We start from the raw sequence: 21,711 nt of genomic DNA on the forward strand, positions 1-21,711 counted from the left end.
GTATAGAGGGAACCCACCTCAAGATAATAAAGGCCACATATGACAAACCCACAGCCAACATCGTTCTCAATGGTGAAAAACTGAAACCATTTCCTCTAAGATCAGCAACAAGACAAGGTTGCCCACTGTCACCACTGTTATTCAACATAGTTTTGGAAGTTTTAGCCACAGCAATTAGAGAAGAAAAAAATAAAAGGAATCCAAATCAGAAAAGAAGTAAAACTATCACTGTTTGCAGATGACATGATACTATGCATAGAGAATCCTAAAGATGCTACCAGAAAACTACTAGAGCTAATCAATGAATTTTGTAGAGTAGCAGGATACAAAATTAATGCACAGAAATCTCTTGCATTCCTATACACTAATGATGAAAAATCTGAAAGAGAAATTAAGGAAACATTCCCATTTGCCATTGCAACAAAAAGAATAAAATACCTAAGGAATAAACCTACCTAAGGAGACAAAAGACCTGTATGTAGAAAACTATAAGACACTGATGAAAGAAATTAAAGATGATACAAACAGATGGAGAGATATACCATATTCTTGGATTGGAAGAATCAACATTGTGAAAATGACTATACTACCCAAAGCAATCTACAGATTCAGTGCAATCCCTATCAAACTACCAATGACATTTTTCACAGAACTAGAACAAAAATTTTCTCAATTTGTATGGAAACACAAAAGACCTCGAATAGCCAAAACAATCTTGAGAAAGAAAACTGGAGCTGGAAGAATCAGGCTCCCAGACTTCAGACTGTATTACAAAGATACAGTAATCAAGACAGTATGGTACTGTGATGCTGGGAAAACTGGACAGCTACATGTAAAAGAATGAAATTAGAACACTTCCTAACACCATACACAAAAATAAACTCAAAATGGGTTAAAGAACTAAGTATAAGGCCAGACACTATAAAACTCTTAGAGGAAAACATAGGCAGAACACTCTATGACGTAAATCACAGCAAGATCCTTTTTGACCCACCTCCTAGAGTAATGGAAATAAAAACAAAACAAATGAGACCTACTGAAACTTAAAATCTTTTGCACAGCAAAGGAAACCGTAAACAAAACGAAAAGACAGCCCTCAGAATGGGAGAAAATATTTGAAAATGAAGCAACTGATAAAGGATTAATCTCCAAAATATACAAGCAGCGCATGCAGCTCAATGTAAAAAAAAAAAAAAAACCAATCCAAAAATAGGCAGAAGACCTAAATAGACATTTCTCCAAAGAAGATATACAGATTGTCAACAAACACATGAAAAGATGCTCAACATCACTAATCATTAGAGAAATGCAAATCAAAACTACAATGAGGTATCACCTCACACCGGTCAGAATGGCCATGATCAAAAATCTATAAACAGTAAATGCTGGAGAGGGTGTGGAGAAAAGGGAACCCTCTTGCACTGTTGGTGGGAATGTAAATTGATACAGCCACTATGGAGAACAGTATGGAGGTTCCTTAAAAAACTAAAAATAGAACTACCATATGACCCACTACTGGGCATATACCCTGAGAAAACCATAATTCAAAAAGAGTGATGTACCACAATGTTCATTGCAGCACTATTTACAATAGCCAGGACATGGAAGCCACCTAAGCATCCACTGACAGATGAATGGGTAAAGAAGATGTAGCACATATATACAATGGAATATTAGCCATAAAAAGAAACGAAACTGAGTTATTTGTAGTGAGGTGGATGGACCTAGAGTCTGTCACGCAGAGTGAAGTAAGTCAGGAAGAAAAACAAATACTGTATGCTAACACATACATATGGAATCTAAAAAAAAAAAAAAAGGTTCTGATGAACCTAGGGGCAGGACAGGAATAAAGACACAGACGTAGAGAATGGACCTGAGGACACGAGGAGGGGGAAGGGTAAGCTGGGACGAAGTGAGAGAGTAACATTGACATATATACACTACCAAATGTAAAATAGACAGCTAGTAGGAAGCAGCTGCATAGCGCAGGGAGATCAGCTCCATGCTTTGCGACCACCTAGAGGGGTGAGATAGGGAGGGTGGGAGGGAGGCATAAGAGGGAGAGGATATGGGGATGTATGTATACATATAGCTGATTCACTTTGTTATACAGCAGAAACTAACACAACATTGTAAAGCAATTATACTCAAAGATGTTTTTTAAAAATAATATATATATATTACAACCATGACCATTAGCCAAGTAGCTACAAATAAAACATTTTTGGAAAAAAAAATTTTTTGGAACCAACCCACCTTAGAGTGTGTGTAAAAATATGTGGCAGTTTAGACTTAATTCCAGGAACATCTCTGTATTATAACTGTAGTGCCTAAAACTGTTAGCTCTGGTATTTGGAGAGCCTTTAAAAGTCTATACATGTCTTTGTCAGTCTGTAACTTACCTCCTCTGGGCTTGTGAAAGTGTGAAGGCTGCATACATAATGCAAAACTCAGTCCCTTCAATCCCTCTCCTAGCATCAAATTCACTCTCCAAGATGCTCATGACTCATTTTCCTTTCTCTTCCCTGCTCAGAGTTCTGATACAAACAGGAAGCACAGGGGAACAGATAATAAAACAGGAAATCCAACTGTGGTTCCATAATACTTAATGAGAGCCTACGGTGTGCTAGAAACCTAGCTCAGGGCTTCTCAACGTGGCTGCCCACTGCTTGCACCGGGGCAGCTTTAACTATGACTGAAGCCAGGATCCCACTCAGAGATGCTGATGTAATTGGTGTGGGGTGTGGCCCAGCCTCAGGAATTCAGAGAGCTCCTCAAGTATTTCTAGTGTGTGGCCAGGGTTGGGGACCTCTGCTCTAGACACACAGTGGTGGACGAGATAGACCTGGGGTTGGAAATGGTCACAAGCTGTTAGCTAGGACGGGCCCCATCCAAACTTTGTACTTGCTCAGATGTTTCAAACAGGCAGCTTCGCAGCCAAAATAATTTTAGAAGTTATTTAAAAATAAAAAGGGACTTCCCTGATGGCACAGTGGTTAAGAATCCGCCTGCCAATGCAGGGGACACGGGTTTGAGCCCTGGTCCGGGAAGATCCCACATGCCACGGAGCAACTAAGCCCGTGTGCCACAACTACAGAAGCCCACGCGCCTAGAGCCTGTGCTCTGCAACAAGAGAAGCCACTGCAATGAGAAGCCCGCGCACCGCAACGAAGAGTAGCTCTCACTCGCCACAGCTAGAGAAAGCCTGCGCGCAGCAGCAAAGACCCAACGCAGTCAAAAATAATTAATTTTAAAAAAAGTTATATAAAAAAAAAAACAGGCAGCTTGAGAGGAGGTTTGAAATAGGACAGCCTGTTCTGTCAGGCCCCAGAATGTACATTTATTAAGTGCCATTAAAAGGGACCTGAACAAAACTGGATATTCTTGTAGGCATAAGGGAGAAAACTGAAATATTCTTGGAACCAAATCTATCTCATGAGGAAAAATAACAATGTATTCAGTAGCACATGGGTAATGGTTTCTCCTAGGAGATGAGATTAAAAGTCACTGAAAGGTGAGAAAATGCATAATTGAGAAGATGGAGAATGGCCTGAATTTTCTCCAGGGGACTCTGTGTAATGTGCCTTTCCCCCTCCGAATACGTAGAACCATTGCCCTGTGTCTTATGTATTTCAATGCTGGACTGCCACATATTAGACTTACAAACAAAGGTATTTGTGAATTGAACAAGACTTCCGGGAGGTGAAGACTGATCCACAAGGGTGCCCCTTGCTCCCTGCGACAGACTGAGACCTCTTTAATCTCTTGGGTTCCAACCTAGTTTTAGACATGAGGACAAGATTACAATATCAAAGGAAAGATGAGCAAATTCGTGGTTAATGTGGTGAGTCTAGCTTGGTGAATAACTGATGTCAACTACTGGGAATAAAGGACTTGAAGATGAAATGCCGCTGAAATTTGTGTGACTCTAACCATTGGATGGTCAGATACCCCAGTGTGACATTTGTTCACTAGATATTTGCCATAGATAAAAATGGCACCTCCTTTATTCATGTGCTCATTTAGTGAGTGTCTACTGCACATCTTTGGTGCCTCCAGGATTTGGCCTTAGCTGCTGGGGATGCAGTGAGAAGTCAGAGAGACCGGGGCCTTGCCCTCCCAAAGCCCACAGTTTGATGAGGGAGGCAGAAAGGCAACAGTTAAACACAGTGTTAATTGTTAGGATAGGGTGATAACAGGTGCCACCAGAGCCCAGGGGAGAGGCCAGCCCCTGACTCAGACTTGGTGGCTAAGAGGGCTTCCTGGAAGAAGTGATATCCAAGCTGATGGGTAACAGGTTAGATGAAGGTGGGAGGGAGGGCACATGCAAAGGCCCAGAGTTAAGAGCAAGCACAGCTCATCAGGGAACTAAAATGCTATAGTGCTGGAACACAGGGTGTGTGTAAGGGTGGTGGGTACAGTGCGAGATGGCTTAGTGAGGTCTGCATGGTAAGGAGATTTGGGGTTTATCCTGAGGGCAGTGGTGGGGGACACTAAAGGGTTTCAAGCAGAGGAGTGACACGCCCAGAGTTGTGTTTTAGGATACAAGTTCTGGTTCATTCTGGAATCTCCCTAAGCATCTGTCACATGCCTCAAGTAATAGATGTTCAATACACATTGCTCAGATAAACAGCCCAGATGGGATGGGAATACTAAAACCTACCTCCAAGGAATCTCCCATCCAGCTGTAAAAGACAGACAAGCATCAGGCAGTTACCTGGCACCACAAGGCAGGATGCCGTAAGCCCCAGAAGGGTGCTATGGACCAGGCTCATAGGTGCTCAGACAAGGAAGAGTTTTGGGGTCGCTGAGGTGGTCAGGGAGGCTTCCTGGAGGAAGTGGGGCAGGTGCTGGCTTTGTGGGATAAGTAGGGTTGGGGGAAGCAAAAGGGAAGGGGAGGCCTTCTCAGGCCCAGAGAGGCAGTGTAGTAGTATGAGAAGTGCCCAGCACTTGACATTAAAGCCCCTGAGTTCAAGGCCCTCTTGGCCATAGGCAAGTAGCAAACTCATTTATTATGGTTTCTGCATGTGGAGAAGTTTGGTGAGAGCCCCCAGCCTGCGTTGTCCTCCCTACTCAGCCCCCAAAATACTCACTGTAGAATTCCGGCTTTTCTCAAGGAGTCGCTGGCTTCCTCTACCAGGCCTTACCTTCCAGCGTGGAAAAGTCATTTTAGGATCTGTTGTGGTAGGGCAGAGACTCAAATACCTGGACTGGGGGGTAAGGAAAGAGCTGGATTCCACTCCTGGCAACATCCCGAGGAGCTGGGTTCCTTAACAATACACTCACTTAACCTTGCTCTTCTGTTTTCTTATCAGTAATTTTTGAACTTCTGTTTTCTGTTTTTCTCATCTGTAAAATGGGTACAATTCCTGTTCTGACAGGGGGAGTGAGAGGGTTAAATGAAACACTTGTGAATGATGGTGGATCACAACAGGAGCGTCACGGCTGTGCAGGGAGGGAATATGTGAACTCTGACCACTAGGTGGCAGCAGGGCTCTACGAATCCCGTGAGATCGGGCTGGGAGGCGCCACCTCAGCAAATTGAAATGCCCAGGGTGCTGGGCAGGTGGTGCAAATGAGAGGAAGGGCCCGGTGAGAGACATTAGGGAGTGGCAGGGACTGTGGTGGACCAGAGCGTATATATTCCATCTAAGGAGCTTGCAGCTTCTTGGCTTCAACCACTGTTGCCACATCAGAATGAGGGCCCAGTGGTGCCAGAGATTCTGATTTTTCAAGAGAAGCCAGAAACCAGGGTTTTGTTTTGATTTTTGATGTGAAATCTGTGTGGAGATTGTGTGGGTCACAACCGGTCCCCCTTTTTGCATCTTCTGGCACAGAGTGTGGGTTGGCTGCCCTGGTAGAGCATCTCCTCTGAAGAATTAGCTTCATATCTGTTTCCTGTGAAATGCCGTCATGTGTCTCCACTTCACTCACTACTTCATTAGACGTTAAGTTTCCTTCCTTGGATCTCTGGGGAGCACTGTTTCGTTTTCTGCTCTTGTTACTATTGTTGTCATCAAACATTTATTCGATCGTGGGCCATATTTTCTGACCACCCATGAGGATCTCCATAGTACCTATTTCACAAGGGTTTTTTGAGGAATAAATGAGATACTGATATAATATCGCTTAGCCCAGCACCTGGCTCATTAGCACTCAATAAATATTATTATGGGGACTTTAGAAAAGATGGCATGACATTTGGAGGAAGGTTTGCAGGGCCTGTCTTTCTCTATATATATGGGATGGTGACAAGGCCTGGCTACTCCCTTATGTAGATGAAGCCCCCTGGTTCCGGCTCCTGAGGGCCTGGTAGAGGTTGGATACAGCCCTTCCCTCAGAGGCTGCTGTCACACCCCAAAAGCATTCTTGGGACTTTCCCTTGTCGGGTTCCCTGGTGCTGCATCTGGGTCAGGGTGGGCAGATTTCCCCTTCCAGGGCAATCCCAATCTTGGGCAGGAGTGGCCCAGATTCTCCTGCCTCTCCCCAGCGAGAGGGCTTTCTGCAGTCCATTGCACCCGGACAAGTGAGGGAGGTACTCAGGCAATAATCAGGCATGCAGATGCGCTGGAGCAGCAACTCTGGTCAGAGGCTCAGGGCCCTTTACATCCAGGAGCATCTTCTCAGGGTGTTCCAAGGGGACCCAGAAGCTTTGGGGACAAAGGCTCCTTGCTGGAGCCTCCACTGTCAGATTCAGGAACAAAGAGAGGGTGAGATCAGATTTGTCCTTGAGGGCTCTGACTTATGCTGGGCTCAGGAGCACCAGCTAATGCTGTTCAGTTAGGTCTCAGGCCGCCACCATGCTTCCAGGATACCTCAGGGTGGTTCTGGTTTCCCTGTTTGGGGCCCATTTGCCTGTCATCAGGGGTCTGGGCATCCTTGAGGCCTGTGAGTAGAAAGAGAGCTCAGTGGCTGCAGGTTTGGGACAGCCCTGAGCCTTAGGAGGATTGGGCCAGAGTGGGCATAGGACTCGCATCCACCCCTTCTGAGCAGCTCACATCTCAGAGGTTGGTTATTTGCTTGCTTGCTCTCACATTTATTCCCTGCCCAGCTCAGCTCTGTACTTCAGGGAACTACATTGCCCAGGCTCCTTTGTTCGCTGGTTTTCTGGTGGGTTTGTCCAATGGGAGGCACTGGCAGGGGGAAGGAGGGGAGAACCCCAGGTATTTCTCCCTCTCTCTGCTTCAGGCAGCATCTCTGCCTTAGCTGGTCTTCTCCATGGTTCCCGCTTCCACTGGATGGTCCTTGCCTCTTGGTCTTAGGTCCCGTTGGACAGGCCTGGCTATACTTCCAGTTTCTGTCAGATAGCTTCAGATACTGGGCCCTAATAACACTGCCTCTTCCCTGCGTTCCTCCAACCTGAAGACTAGTGTCTTTTTGCTGTTGTTAATCCCTGTGGTGCTTCTAGGATCTTCTTTCACCTGTGTAACTTCCTCCCTAAGTCCCTCTGTTCACAAGGCATGGAGTGGTTCTCTCTCTGACTGGTCAGTGACTCTTGTGCAGCTCAGCAGCTAGGGATACAGGGAGGGAGTGGGTAGTAGAGCTGGGGGGCTCCTAGGTACCTCTGCCCCTCAGGCTGCCGAGCCCTCAGAGAAGATTGGGACCATCACCAGGTCTGCTGTACCTTCCCTGGGTCAGGGAACAGTCCGGCCCTCCCCACCCAGATCTCTTGGAAGTGTCTTCAGCTATAGACAGCAGCTGAGTGGGTCACGCTCCAGGGTCAGTGGCTGTGAGAATCTGCCAAGCAGCCCTTGTTTGGGCCAACTGAAGCTGTTCTGCAGGGCCCAGAGAAGACGGACACAGAGGAGACCCAAGGGCCATTGTGTGAGAGGAGAGCCAGGCTGTGGGCAGGAGGAGAGGGTCACCTCCTTCCAGCCACAGTGCCTCGAGTCTGGCCCTGGCTCAGGAGGGACAGTGAGCCCCCGGTCAGTGAGACAGGAAGTGGAGATGAGGCTTCTGGCCAGGAAAAAGCCTGCTTGTCTTGATTCTGGGGCCTCAGTGATTCCAGGCACATCAGCAGAGCCTTTGGTCTGGGGAAAGGCTAGTGCACTACTAGCAATCACCACAGCTTCTGTTCACTTCTCACAGGGCTTTTTGAGGGTTATGTGAGGGAATCCACTTTATGTGATTAATCCAGTGCTGGCATATAAGAAGCTCTCAAGACCTGCGAACTAAAGAAAAACAAAAACAAACAAGAAAACTCAAATCGCAACAGCAACCAGGCACTGTGGACCTTATTCTGTAGGATAAGCTGGTGTCTAGTTAGTGCTGAGCCCCAGGCCTCTCCCCTGGAGCAGAGCTGGGGCTGGCAACACAGTTCCAGCTGCCAGGGCTAGGAAGAAGGACGAGTCAGGGGAAGGAGTTGTGAGGTTGGGAGGTCACAGTGATCTCAGGGCACACTCCCCAGAGACGTGGGGATGAGCAGTAGGTGTCCAGAACCATAATGGGGCCCTTGAGGACAGCTATCACCTTGTGTCCAGGCAGGACAGAGATCAAGGCTAGGTCAGAAAGCAGGCAGTAGGATCCCAGTCTTTGGGTTGAGGTTCAGGTACCAGGTCCTGGGGACTTAAGGATCAGGTCCACTAAAAATACAAAGATCCTGGCAGGAGGCAGGATTGAGAGCTGGACATAAGTGACTTCATTTTGAGCCCTGGGGGCCAGAGCTGCTGGAAACCCTCCCATCTGATGACAGGATTGAACCCAGGGAGCAAGATGGGCTGGACGTGGGAGAGGGTCTGGGATGAAGAGGCTGTGGTAGTCAGGAGACCAGACTTTTTTTCTTTTTTTTTTGCGGTACGCGGGGCCTCTCACTGTTGTGGCCCCTCCCGTTGCGGAGCACAGGCTCCGGATGCGCAGGCTCAGCGGCCATGGCTCACGGGCCCAGCCTCTCCGCGGCATGTGGGAATCCTCGCGGACCGGGGCACGAACCCTCGTCCCCTGCATCAGCAGGCGGAGCATCGGCAAGCGGACTCTCAACCACTGCGCCACCAGGGAAGCCCAGCCCTCAGAGAGCAATTTTAAACAGTGATATATACCTTAAACCTATTTTTGTGTGTGGTGGTACGCGGACCTCTCACTGTTGCGACCCCTCCCGTTGCGGAGCACAGGCTCCGGACGCGCAGGCTCAGCGGCCATGGCTCACGGGCCCAGCCGCTCCGCGGCATGTGGGATCCTCCCGGACTGGGGCACGAACCCGTGTCCCCTGAATCTGCAGGCGGACTCTCAACCACTGCACCACCAGGGAAGCCCAGGAGCCCAGACTTCACATTGCAAAACGTCCAAATTCAAATCCTGACTCCGCACTCACCAGCTGTGGGACCTCGTTGAACAAGTTACTTCATCTCTCTAAAACCTCACTTTCCTCTTTGTGGGTAAACCAGGAAACAGTTGTACCTCAGAGGGCTGTTGGAATGTCGAAATGGGATCACGCGTGGAGGTTTTGGCAGACTAGGACATATGAGTGCTGCTTAAATGATTGATCCTCGAAGACACAGCCATTTTTGCTGGCTCCCACCTCCTCCAAAGTATTCCTCCTAAGCTTTGCCAGCAGTGACCCCAGCCCGAGTCTTCTCTGTGCTAACACTCCTTGTACTTTCAACCTTTGCTCTAACGTCTGTGTTCCTGACCCTTCACCACCTCAGGCTCTGAAAAAATAGCCCCTCACTGCCTGAGCTCTTTCCAAACTGAAAGCAAGTGGATGTCTTAAGAGGCCAAAGGTTGTTCCCCTGGGAATGTAATGTGACCACGTCCTCCGATACTCCCTGGTGATTAGAGCTCGCCATCTTGAATTACTTCATCTTCATCCTCCCAGGAAGCTTCCTCATAGCCCCAGGCCAAGCAGTGGGAGACAGCCTTGCTGATATGCCTTTGTGAGTATACCTACCCCCTATTTTCTTTCCCCCCACATTTCTAAACTTTTTTCCTCAAATTCTTTCTCAACCTTCCCCCATTCCTCACCAAAAGCTGAGGCAGAACATAAAAGAAAAATACAGTGACACGCGCACAACTGGAAAAATCTCAACATCTATTTTCTTCCCCTTCACACCACCCCGCTGGCCACGTCCCAGGCCAGAGATTCCAAGGCATGACACTCCCCTTAGGAGTCTGGTGTCTCCATCCCCACCTGGAGGGGACAGATACCAGCCAAAAGCACCTGGTCCAGATTTACTTTTTGCAGTTTGTATTGTGACTATAACGTAGTTTTTGTTTTTCTTAATGTATTACAATATGCACGTAATACATTTTTTAATGTTATTTTATTTACTTATTTATTTATTTACTTGTTTTTGGCTGCGTTGGGTCTTTGTTGCTGTGTATGGGCTTTTCTCTAGTTGTGGCGAGCGGGGGCTACTCGCCGTTGCGGTGCGCAGGCTTCTCATTGCGGTGGCTTCTCTTGTTGCAGAGCACGGGCTCTAGGTGCGCGGGCTTCAGTAGTTGTGGCACACGGGCTCAGTAGTTGTGCCTCTTGGGCTCTAGAGCGCAGGCTCAGTAGTTGTGGTGCATGGGCTTAGTTGCTCTGCAGCATGTGGGATCTTCCCAGACCAGGGCTCAAACCCGTGTCCCCTGCACTGGCAGGCAGATTCTTAACCACTGCGCCACCAGGGAAGTCCCTACATTATTTTTAATAAAACCAAATATGGAATTTGAATTGTATCACTGCCTGTCATGCTTCCTTAGGCTCCTGTAAGGGGTAACGCCAACAAAGCTGGGATTTACTCCACTTGCTCTCTTCCTCGCAGCCCTCCATGTTCAGTCCTTCAGCAAGGGCTGTCAACTTTACCTCCAAAACCTTCCTGAAAGTTGTCCACTTGCCCCCTCTCCAGCACCTCCACTCCTCTTCTCTCCCCTATGCTTCTGCAGGAGCCTCTGGACTGTCTCTCAGTTCCCACCCCTGTGCTTCCCCCTCACCCACTCTCCATAGAACAGTCAAAGTGATCCTTCGAAAAAAGTAAATTAGAGAATGTCACGCCTTTTAAAACTGAACAAAACCCAAATTCCTTACTCAGACCTAACCGGGCCGTGTGATGGGCCCTGCTTCCCTCCCACCAAACCATGTACCACCTTCCACCTTGATCACTGTGATACGGCCAACACTTGCTTTTGTCTTTCTGTCCCTCAATTACCCTACGCTCCTTCGTGACTCAGGGACTCTGCACTGGCCCTTCCCTTCCCTGGGATACTCTTCCCCCAGATCTGCCCTTGGCTGGCTTCTTGCCACACAGGTCAGCTCCTCAGTGATGCCTTCGCTGACCACTCCATCTGGCTAGTGTCCAACCCTTCCTACCCTGACCCCAGCACTCACTATTCATCACCCTGTCTTACTGTCATTAGAGACTGTACCACTCCCTCCTATTTTCTAGTTTATCTGTTTGTTGTCTGCTTCCCTCATTAGAAAGTAAGATGGATAAGGATTTTATCCATCTTTTTCAATCCTAAATCCAAATAACCTTTAGTATGTCCCAAATGGAACATGCTTGTACTAAAAAATGATTCCTAGTTTATCTGAAATTCACATTTAACTAGGTGCCCTGTTTTTTGTTTTTGTTTTTTTTTTCGGTACGCGGGCCTCTCACTATTGTGGCCTCTCCCGTTGCAGAGCACAAGCTGCGGACGCGCAGGCTCAGCGGCCATGGCTCACGGGCCCAGCCGCTCCGCGGCATGTGGGATCTTCCCGGACCGGGGTGCGAACCCGTGTCCCCTGCATCAGCGGGCGGACTCTCAACCACTGCGCCACCAGGGAAGCCCAGGTGCCCTGTATTTTAACTGGCAATCCTACTTGAGGCCCATGGTCCCACATCTTGGGAACATGATCCCAAGAGAATGAAGCCGGTATGGGAAGAGAAGAGAGAAAGTGAGGGAGGGAGGAAGGACAGGTGGGTGGGAGAGAGAACAAGACAGCAACAGAGAATGAGTGAAGAGAAAGAGACACAGACAGAGTCACAGGTAGACCAAAAGACACCCTCTGGTAGTGTTCAAGTCCCACAGTTCGGTGACCCAAAGTCAGTGCCACCCCATCCTTTCTGTAGTTTGTTTATGAGCACCAGTAAATTCTCCTTTTGCTTCAAAATAATAGCCAACATTCTCGAGCACTTGTGTGTGCCAGGCACTGGGCCAAGCCTTTGGATGCACTATCTCATTTAGGCTGTCACCTCGCACATTTCTATGAGGGTGTTACTGTCACTCGCTCTACAGAGGAACAGAGAAGTTAAATAACGTGCTCACGTTCACACAGACGCTAAGCAGCAGCGCTGGGCTTCAAACCCAGGCAGTCAGATGCCAGAGTGCTTGACCACTGTGTGGAGTAGCTGTCACTCATAATTGAGGAGGTCCCGAGCGGCTCACTGGATGGCCGACCCTTGAGAGGCTGGGTGGCATCATGTGTGGACTCAGGAACCGGACTAAGCAGGATCAAATCCAACTTCCCTCGCCCATGGTGTGACTTTGGGAAAGTTGTCCACTTACTCTGAGCATCAGCTTCCTCTTCTGTAAAATGGAGTCGACAATAATAGTAGGTACAGCATAGGATTGATATGGGGATTTAATTAATTAACATCTATGTACACAGACATAAAAAGCCATTAGATCGGGTAAGCATTTAATAAACATTTACAGACATTTTTATTATTTTCAGTTCGTCTCTGATGCCCAGCACAGGATCTGGCACAGAGGAAGTGCTCATGTTTCCTGTGTGAGTGATGATAAGAATGGAAAATATTAATGAGAATCCTGACTGTTTATTCAGCACCTACTATGTACCAAGCATTGTGCTAAGCACCTTACACACATCTTCTCAGTCCATCCCCACAACAGCCCTACCAAGTTGATATTGTCACCCCCATTTTACAGATGAGGAAACTGAGGCTTCAAGAAGTCAAGTGTCCAGAAAAGCCACAAAGAGAGGTCCAGAGCTAGGATCTCAACACTGGTTATAAGGAAAAAACATTGGATCTATGATTGCTTTAAAGAAGGCAGGAAGCAGACGAGATTGCATTGAGATATTTTCCTATGGACTGAGTTTTGAGTTCTTCCCATTGTCTTCGCAAGCTCTTTCATGTCCCTTACAGAAACCCTGTGTGCATGTCTTTCCATGCACTATTATCTCAGTAGATGGGTATAGAGTCCCATTTTATGAAGGAGGCACAGAGAGGTACAGGTATTGATACTTGCTGAAGGTCACATAGGTGTTAAGAACAGAGCAGGTTCTGAACCCAGCTTCATCTGACTCCCAGTACAGTCTTTGTCTCCAGTACTCAACCTCTGGCCTACAGAGAACCACCCCGCCCCCCAGAGCATGCCATCACTCAGAACTCCCAAAGACACCCACTTTTCACCATCCCCACTGCCAGCGAACCCCCAGGCTTCCATCCTTCACAGGGCCACCACCAGGGTCAGCTTTCAGAAACACAGATCTGAATCCAGGGCTCTTGGAGGTTCTTCCAGGGTTCTTGACCACGGCTTCATGGTCTGGCTGCTGTTTATCCCTTCCCCTCCTTGAACTCTGTGCTCTGGCTGAGCTGAATCTGCACCGCTCTCTCTCTGGCCCCCTTCACACTCACTCCTTCACCTGGTGGTACACCCTTTCCCACTCCTCCGTCCCCTGTCCAAGTCATCCTTCAAGTCTCAGAGGCATATCACTTCTTCCAGGAAGCGTTCCTTCCTTGGTTCCAGTGCTCTTCCTGTGGTGCCTCTACTCGGGTCCTTATCCCTCTCTGTTGAAATTGCCTTCTTACTTGAGGGTCTCTCCCTTGCTCCAAGAAGGCAATGGCTGTGTCTACCTATTCACATGGCATCCCCAGAGCTTGGCATGGTGTCAGGTAACTGGTAGGTGCTCAGTGAAAAGCTGGGGAATGAATGAGGGTTCCCTGAGGACATTATGCTTTATTACACAGAGCACCGGGCACATAGTAAGCTCTCAATATATGTCTGTTGAATAGGTAAGGGATGAATGTATGAATAAATAAACAACGTGGTTCAACACCACTTCCCCCCCTCGCCTCACACACACACACACACACACACATACATCAGATTTGTTCACCCCTCAGGTTTGTTCTGCTGCAGAATAAAAAGGATCCCAACTCCTTGTTTGAATGCTATGGGGTTTTGAGTAGAAAAAAATACTGCTCCTTCAACAAGAAGAGTTTCAGGTGATAAAGGCCTTTCTTGCTGGTGAAGGGAGGAGGGAGAGTCGGGGCTTCAGCCCAGTTTTAGGATGGCCTCAGTTGGCCCCAGACTGACTAATAAAGTGTGAAATTGACTTCATCCTCTGCCACGTCTCCCCAGCCAGTGTGTCCCTGTAGCATCTCCCTCTGCTACCACTAATGCAGTCCTGCCGCCATCCCCTCTGTCACCGGCAGACAGGCGGGTCATCAACGCCCACGCAGCCCCAGGGCCCAGCGCTCTGCAGAGCCCATGAAGCCATTTGGCCTTGGGCCAGGATGGGCTTTCAAAGCTAGAAGCATCCGATGTGGCATGTCTGACGCGCCTTCTAAGTCAGCCACTGGCCCTTCCTGTCCCTATTTACTCCTCTGGCACTGGCTGCTGAGGCGTGGGCGAGGGCTGGAAGCGGGGACAGCATTAGGTGAGCTCTTTGAGACTCCCCTCCCACCCCACCCAGTCCACTGCACCAAATGCAGGGCTGAAGAGTCAGAGCAAAAGAGAACAGCAAAATCAGGGAGCTCAAGGGAACCCTTGGCGGGGGGGGGGGGGGGGGCTTTAGGGGCTGCTTGGGGGATGACAGAAGGCCCCCAAACCCCTCCTTCCACTAGGACAGGGCCATTTTGGGATATCTGTTTTGTTTATTTTCTCCTGTTTAAGATTTTCTAGGAGGAGAGGGATTCCATGGCTCTAGTGAGTCCTAAAACCAGTGATCGGTCCAGCAGTCATTCCCAAACCTGCCTGTGCATCAGAATCAACCAGGTGACTGGGTAAAAAATACAGATTCTGAGACCTGTAGCGTGTTTGTCTGCTCAGCACCCATTTCCTCTTCTTCTGAGAAGAGCCCCTAGGTTACCTTAGAGAGCTGTCACTGCCTCACATGGCCCCATGTAGCTTGGGTGGTCTCCAGAGGCAAGCCTGTTCCCCAGGCCGGGCCAATCACACAGGGATCAGCCCAGGGGTCAAAGCTAGGCTGGAGCAGGCAGCCCCAGGATTTTGGCAGAGCTGTAGGGGAAGAGATGTTCTCTTTTTTCAGAGGCTCTAGGCTGGTAGCCATCAGCCTGGGACTGCTGGCTAAGAATGAAACCAACACAGAGGCAAATCATGACAAGGGATGAGAGGGGAGAGAGAGAGAGATAGAGCAATCTCATGACATGTTATGAGCACCTAGGTCCAGCCAGGTCTGAAGTTTATTCCTCTGGGCTATTCAAATGTATGAGCCAATAAATTACTCTTTTCTTTTCTTTTTCTTTCTTTTCTTTTCTTTCTTTCTGTCTTTTTTTTTCTTTTGCTTCAGCCAGTTTGAGTTGGGTTTTTGCAACTTGCAACTGAAAGGGTCCAGACTATCACCCCCACCCTCACCCCGCCACTTCCCCCCTTGGTGTCCATATGAGAAAACTGGCATCTTGATGGTTTCAAAGGGTTCCTAGTTTCTGGTATCCTCAGATGTTCCTTGGCTGGTAGATGTTATTATCCTGTGTCTTCACATGGTCGTCCCTCTCTAGGCATCTGTCTCTGTGTGTAAATTTCCCCTTTTTTGTTTTTTTTGTTTTTTGCCATACGCGGGCCTCTCACTGTTGTGGCCTCTCCCGTTGCAGAGCACAGAAGGGGAAGTTGAATACGGGGATAATAGGTATCACCCTGAGAGCTTTGTTTTTCTCCCCAAAAAATCATGGTACCCAGAAACTGCTGTGAACTTAATTTTCTGGGAGTGGTGCTGATACTCTAAAAATAAAGGGGTTGGAATATTAAAAAGAAAGAAAGAAAGAAAGGGTCCAGACTAATACACAGATCCTACCCCAAATCTACTGAATCATGATCCCCATGGATGGAGTCCAGGAATCCAGATTTTTCAAGAAGCTTCTGAGGAGGTTCTGGTAAAGTATCATCACGCTTTATCAGTCATTGTTTGTTTGGACATCATTGAGATCCTGGTCCAGTGACGTACAGACAAAAGCGATCCTTCCATATGTGACCGTTATAGTTGTATGTCAGAACTCTGTACACGTTTTCGATCCTTACAACAACTCGATGAAGTACAGGTTATTCTTCCCATTTTACAGAAGAAAACACTGAGGCCTAGAGAGGTGAATGAATGTGTTCAAGGGCACACAGCTAATAAGTGACGGATCTAGGCATATGAGTCTCTAAAGCACATCCTCTTTCCACCACCCTGCACTTCCCAGAGTGGCTGTGCGGCTTGCCTAGAGCCTTAACACCCAGTGTTGGAAATGTCCTCTCTCTTCAGATACTCTTTCAATAAAGCAAAGCCTATGTGAGTCACTTAGTGTGCTGTGGCTACAGTAAGAGAGGACTCCATTGTGATTGGCCTAAGCAAGAAGGATAACTTATTACACTGCACTCTAAGAAGTCCAAAGTAGGATGTTTCCAGGATTGGTTAATTCAGTGGCTCAGTGTCATAAGCAAAGGCTCAGGTTCTTTCCATTTTTCTTCTCTGTGCTCTTCAGGCATCACATGGCCTTCAGGCTGGCTCTCTTCTTGGCTACAAGATAGCTGCTGCACTTCCAGACATGACAGTGTCCAGCATAGGGGAATGGTCTGTGTCTTCCTATGTGTTTCTTTTTGTCAGTAAAGAAAATGGTTCTGAAAAGGCCCCGGCATATCATTGGTCAGAATTACATCACACATTCATACCTAGTCCAGTTGTTGGCAAGAGGGTGGGGCATCATGATAGGCTTGGAGCAATCATGATTCACCCTGAGGCTGGGCTGAGTGGACACCTGAACAGTATAGGGCTCTTCAAAGAAGGCTGGAGGGGGAAAAAGGATGTGGGGTAGTGTATGCTGCACAGTTCCTCCCCAGCTTCCTGGGTTTCCCTCCCTGATTCTGGGCCCAGGCTCCAGAGGCATCTCTCTTTTCATTAGTCATGATCTTTGCAGGAAGATCAACTTTTAAATTTCAAAATCTTCCCCATGGCTCCTTCATCCTCTCTTCCAGTCCCCTCCCAGAGCCAGCAAGGTGTCCTAAAGAAATGCAGGACTTTCCCTCCAACATCCAGAGGTGCCTTTCCTGGCTTTACTTCCCTTGCTCTCTGTCAGACTGATACCAAATCCCTAGGTTGCCAGGAGGAATGGTACAGCATGTGTGGTGATCGGCATGTGCTATTGCCTGCCCATCACCTGTTTCCACTGCTTCTAATCACAGAATGCAATGTCCTTTAGGAACCACTCTTTCCCACTCTCAAGTCATGGGTATAAGAAACACGGACCCTAATTGTACCCCCAGCTCTTAATGGGGTCTCTTTCCCTACATCTTGGGGCATGTGACTTGGGCCTATTCAATTGTTGTGTTCAGTGCCTCTTGCCACAGGACTTGATTTGGGATAACCCCAGTCTGTTGCCAGAGAGCCATCTCCTGAGCCTTGGGCTCAAACTCTTGGGGGAGTGAAATTCTATTTCTACCAGGGTTATTGAGCTCCAGATTTGAGTCTGGAGCTTTCAGCAACCATTTTACAACTTCCTAGGGGAACGTTGGTCTGTGACTGAAGCTAACACTGAGCCTGGAGACTGAGACAGAGAGATCCTAAGGTGCTGGATACAACTGGGCCTGATGCCAGACAGCAGTGTACATCCCAGTCACATGAGCCAATAAACTTTCCTTTCTTGGTGAACCTCATCTGAGTTGGCATTCTGCCCCTTGCAACCAAAAAAACGACTAAGATAGCACGTGCTTTTGAAAAAGCTGAACTGTGCTCTCCTTTGGCTGAGTCATACAAGTGTAAAGGGGAGTAGTGGAAGGTAAGGTTGGGAAATCAGGCTGTAGGCACATGGCAGGGGTCCTTGAAGACTGAGATGGGCCACCCAGTCTCTGAGACCACTGGGGCCTAAGCAGGATCTCCTAAGGCCAGGTGATTCTAGGAGATGCCGAACAAGCTAAACTTTGCACCCAGGGATCAAGTTAATGTCTTTGTAGCTGCTGATAAAGTAGAAATTTTGATCTGAAGCAGGACTCATCCTCCAGGCCCGCTTTCACCAGGGAAGAGTGAGTGAGCTCTGCATAATTGAGAATGATTGGAAGACAGGAGCTACTGGCATTTATCAACTGTTCCTATGGGCCAGGGATGATGAGGGTGGGGAAGAACCCAGTGCAACTGATGAGAAGGTATGGGGATACCACCAAATGTGTCCACATCCCTCTTAAATTGCCCAGGATAGGACGTGCGCTGGCCAGAGTAGATGGAAGGACATCACCTCCCTCTTTCTACAAGACCTACTTCTATTGATATTAACGTGGCCTGAGATTGTACTCACTTTGTTTTAGCGCGTTATGCTTTGTATTAAAATGGATGTCATACATGCCACTACTATGTCATGTCTCCTCGCTCACCTCAAGTCTTCCAAACCCTCTTCCACCTTGGGAGAAATGCCTCCACTTTCAACTTCTTTTCAAGACTCCATGAATGCAAAATCTTGTCCTCTTGGAGAGGTGAGGTGGTCAAGGAGGAGACAAGAAACCAGCTCTCGTTCTTTTTAATGTTCAATAGCAGCAAAACAAACAAAAAACAAAACCCCCAAAAGACAAAACACATATTAATATCTCTGTAGAGTAACTGGCCGCATGTAGGCTTGGCCCTCCAAATTGTCACCTGTATAGTCAGTGCATTTGTTCCTGACAGGGTCTCTAGGAATCCAATTCCGTCCTCCCGCAAGCACTCCCATCCACACCCTCCGTGCATTCCACTGTCTTACCTCAGATGTCTTCATTCACGTGTCCGACCAAAAAAATGTTGCCCAGGACGGTATCAGGGATAAAGCCACCATTCCTTCTGATTTTGCTTCCAACCAAATCCATAACACAAGATCATTGCTTAATTCCTCATATACATGATCTTCTTTGTTTATTTACATAATACTGCATGTAGACATTGGTCCTGGTGCTTTACAAATATTAACTCATTTAATCCTTAAAACAACCCCTAATCACAATTGTTATTCCCATTTTACAGAAGAAGAAATTGTGGCACATATGGATTAAATGTCACAAAATTAGTGTCAAAAATTAGTAAGTGACAGAACAGAGATTTGAACCCAGGTAGTTTGTACTCTTAAACCCATGCCCAGGGTAGGCACACTTTTTCTGTAAAGGGCCAGAAAGTATTTTAGGCACTGAGCGCCACATACAATCTTTGTCCCAACTACTCAGTTCTGTGGCCCTAGACAATACATAAATGAATGGGTGTGGCTGTGTGCCAACAAAACTTTATTTAGAGACACGGAAATTTGAATTTCATATCATGTTCAGTGTCAGGAAATATTACCCTTTTTTGATTTTTTTTCCCCCAACCATTTAGAAATATTCCATTCTTAGCTTGCAGGTTATACAAAAATACGGAGTGAGCCAGGTTTGGTCTACAGCCTATAACTTGCTGGCTACCGCTCTATGCTATGCTATTATTCAACCTGATCCTTACAACTTATTTCTTATCATCTTCATTTTCCAGACAAAGAAATCAAGTTAGAAGAGGTTAATGATTTGCCAGGGTTACACAGTGAGCAGATGGGGGAGTCAGGATTTGTACCCAGGTTTGTCTTGACCCCAGATGCTCTAGAGAGGCAGAAAGCTGGCAGAAGCCAGCAGGTGGGCAGGAAGCAGGGCTGAGATGGTGGCATCAGTGCCGCCTACCTTGGCCTGAAGCCGTCAGTCACCAAGTTGCTGGCAATCCCCTCCCCCTCCTCTCCCTCCACCCCATTCCCCAGGAGCCTAGTACAGCAGCCTGGGACTTCTCTGCCCTGATCTGCTACTAAGGTCCTGTTTAACTGGGACTTGCAAGAAATTGAAATGCTCTACCTTCCAAGCCTGGAGCCAGAGAAACCCAGAAGCTGTCTTGACTTGGCTTCATCTTGCCTAGCACAACCATTAGGGGAGGGCAGACCTGGTTTAAAAGGGCCCTGAATTGTCACTTGTGAAGAAACATCAGCTCTGGCCTAAGACTGGGAAAAGGTAAGGGAAGAGTGGGGGAAGGAGAGAGATAGAGACCCAGAGGGACACGCAGAGAGAAACATGAGTCAGAGAGAGATGCAGACACACACAGAAAGATCCCTTAACAGCTGTTTTTTGGAACCAGAACCCTATTTCCTAGTTCCTCAGCTCTGCGGATGCAGAAAAGCCAATACTGCAGCAGAAAATCTCCCCACATTACTTGTTGTTAATAATTACTTATTTTGTCTTTTCTAGGTTTCTGCAACATTAACTTCATTCGAACCAATGAGCAGCCCTGAGGTGTGCATTGTGGAGGTTATTTGCCTGAGGAGGGTTGTGGGGCTCAGAGAGCTCCAGCAACTTGCTCAAGATCACACAGCAAGTTAACGGCCAAGCTGGAAGCAAGGATCAAGACTCCGAACTTCCAGTGCATTGTGAGTTTCTTACAAACCACCCCCAGAAATAAAGGGGACACTGAAGGTCAGGGATTTAGTTCCTTCGCTTCCCTTCAATAAGTGAGCCCCTCAATTCCCTCTTTGACAAGGAAATGATAGAGACATAATATGTCTGAACTTGAGCAAGGCAGTGGACAAGCAGAGGCATGCTATCCTCATGGTTATATATGATGGAAAACTGTGAGACAGATTCAAGGACAGCTGGATGGATTTTAGCCAGAAGGAGATCAGTACCCAAAGGATCTTGGTGAATAGTGTTTACGTAGAAGGATGCTATGTCACGTGATTTTTTTTTTAATACTTTTAAAAAAAAAATTTATTTTTGGCTGCATTAGATCTTCGTTGCTGCACACGGGCTTTCTTTAGTTTCGTTGAGCGGGGGCTACTCTTCGTTGAGGTGCGTGGGCTTCTCTTGTTGCGGAGCACGGGCTGTAGGCACGCAGGCTTCAGTAGTTGTGGCACACAGGCTCAGTAGTTGTGGCGCACGGGCTTAGTTGCTCCGCAGCATGTGGGATCTTCCTGGACCAGGGCTTGAACCCGTGTCCCCTTCATTGGCAGGTGGATTCTTAACCACTGCGCCACCAGGGAAGCACCATGTCACGTGATTTTTACTACTAAAATTGAATGACTTGAGTTCCCATCCCACCTCTTCTGAGAATGACTCTCCTCCCAACCTGTGGCCCTCCCTTCCAGGATAACTCTCAGAGCAGTTACTTAGTCCTAAGGGGCAGTTTAGTTGCCATCTGCTGAAGGAGAACAGAGAAGCCTGACCACTAGATATCCTGCAGTTGCTGAGACGGCCATAGGAGGGCACTGTTGAAAAGAGGCAACTTGGTTGCCTAAAGGCCGTGTTCCTCCACCGCCTGGAGACACGTGGTCGACAACACCCAGCCCCAGGTACAGCCCCTACCCTCTAAAGAAACCACTTCATTGATCAAGGCACGTTCCATCTGGCTGGTCCTGCAGGTGCTTCCCAGGGGGATGTGGGAAAGGGAAAAGACTTTTTTTGCACATATTCCATGACACATAGCCTGGACACCCAGTGTTACAGCTCTGTATTTCCATATATGCTCAAACATGGTTGCTTTCGTTCAGAAGTACACCAACAGTGTGCTAGGGTAGTAGGTTGGGACTGGTTTGCAGGCTCAGTGATAAACTG

At 47.7% G+C, this 21,711-nt stretch overlaps 1 protein-coding gene across 1 annotated transcript in view; it reads left to right on the top strand.

Moving 5' to 3' along the window:
* The window catches only part of ARHGEF37 (Rho guanine nucleotide exchange factor 37), an 81,393-nt gene extending 60,886 nt beyond the window's left edge, over positions 1-20,507 (top strand). The window contains exon 13 of the mRNA XM_060093618.1: positions 20,353-20,507. Within this exon, the coding sequence (XP_059949601.1) occupies positions 20,353-20,484 (132 nt within the window). The 3' untranslated portion in view covers positions 20,485-20,507. The remainder of the gene's footprint in view (positions 1-20,352) is intronic.
* Positions 20,508-21,711: the final 1,204 nt, after the last annotated feature.

The sequence above is a fragment of the Mesoplodon densirostris genome, chromosome 3, assembly GCF_025265405.1.
Source record: "Mesoplodon densirostris isolate mMesDen1 chromosome 3, mMesDen1 primary haplotype, whole genome shotgun sequence".
Taxonomy (NCBI): Eukaryota; Metazoa; Chordata; class Mammalia; order Artiodactyla; family Ziphiidae; genus Mesoplodon; species Mesoplodon densirostris.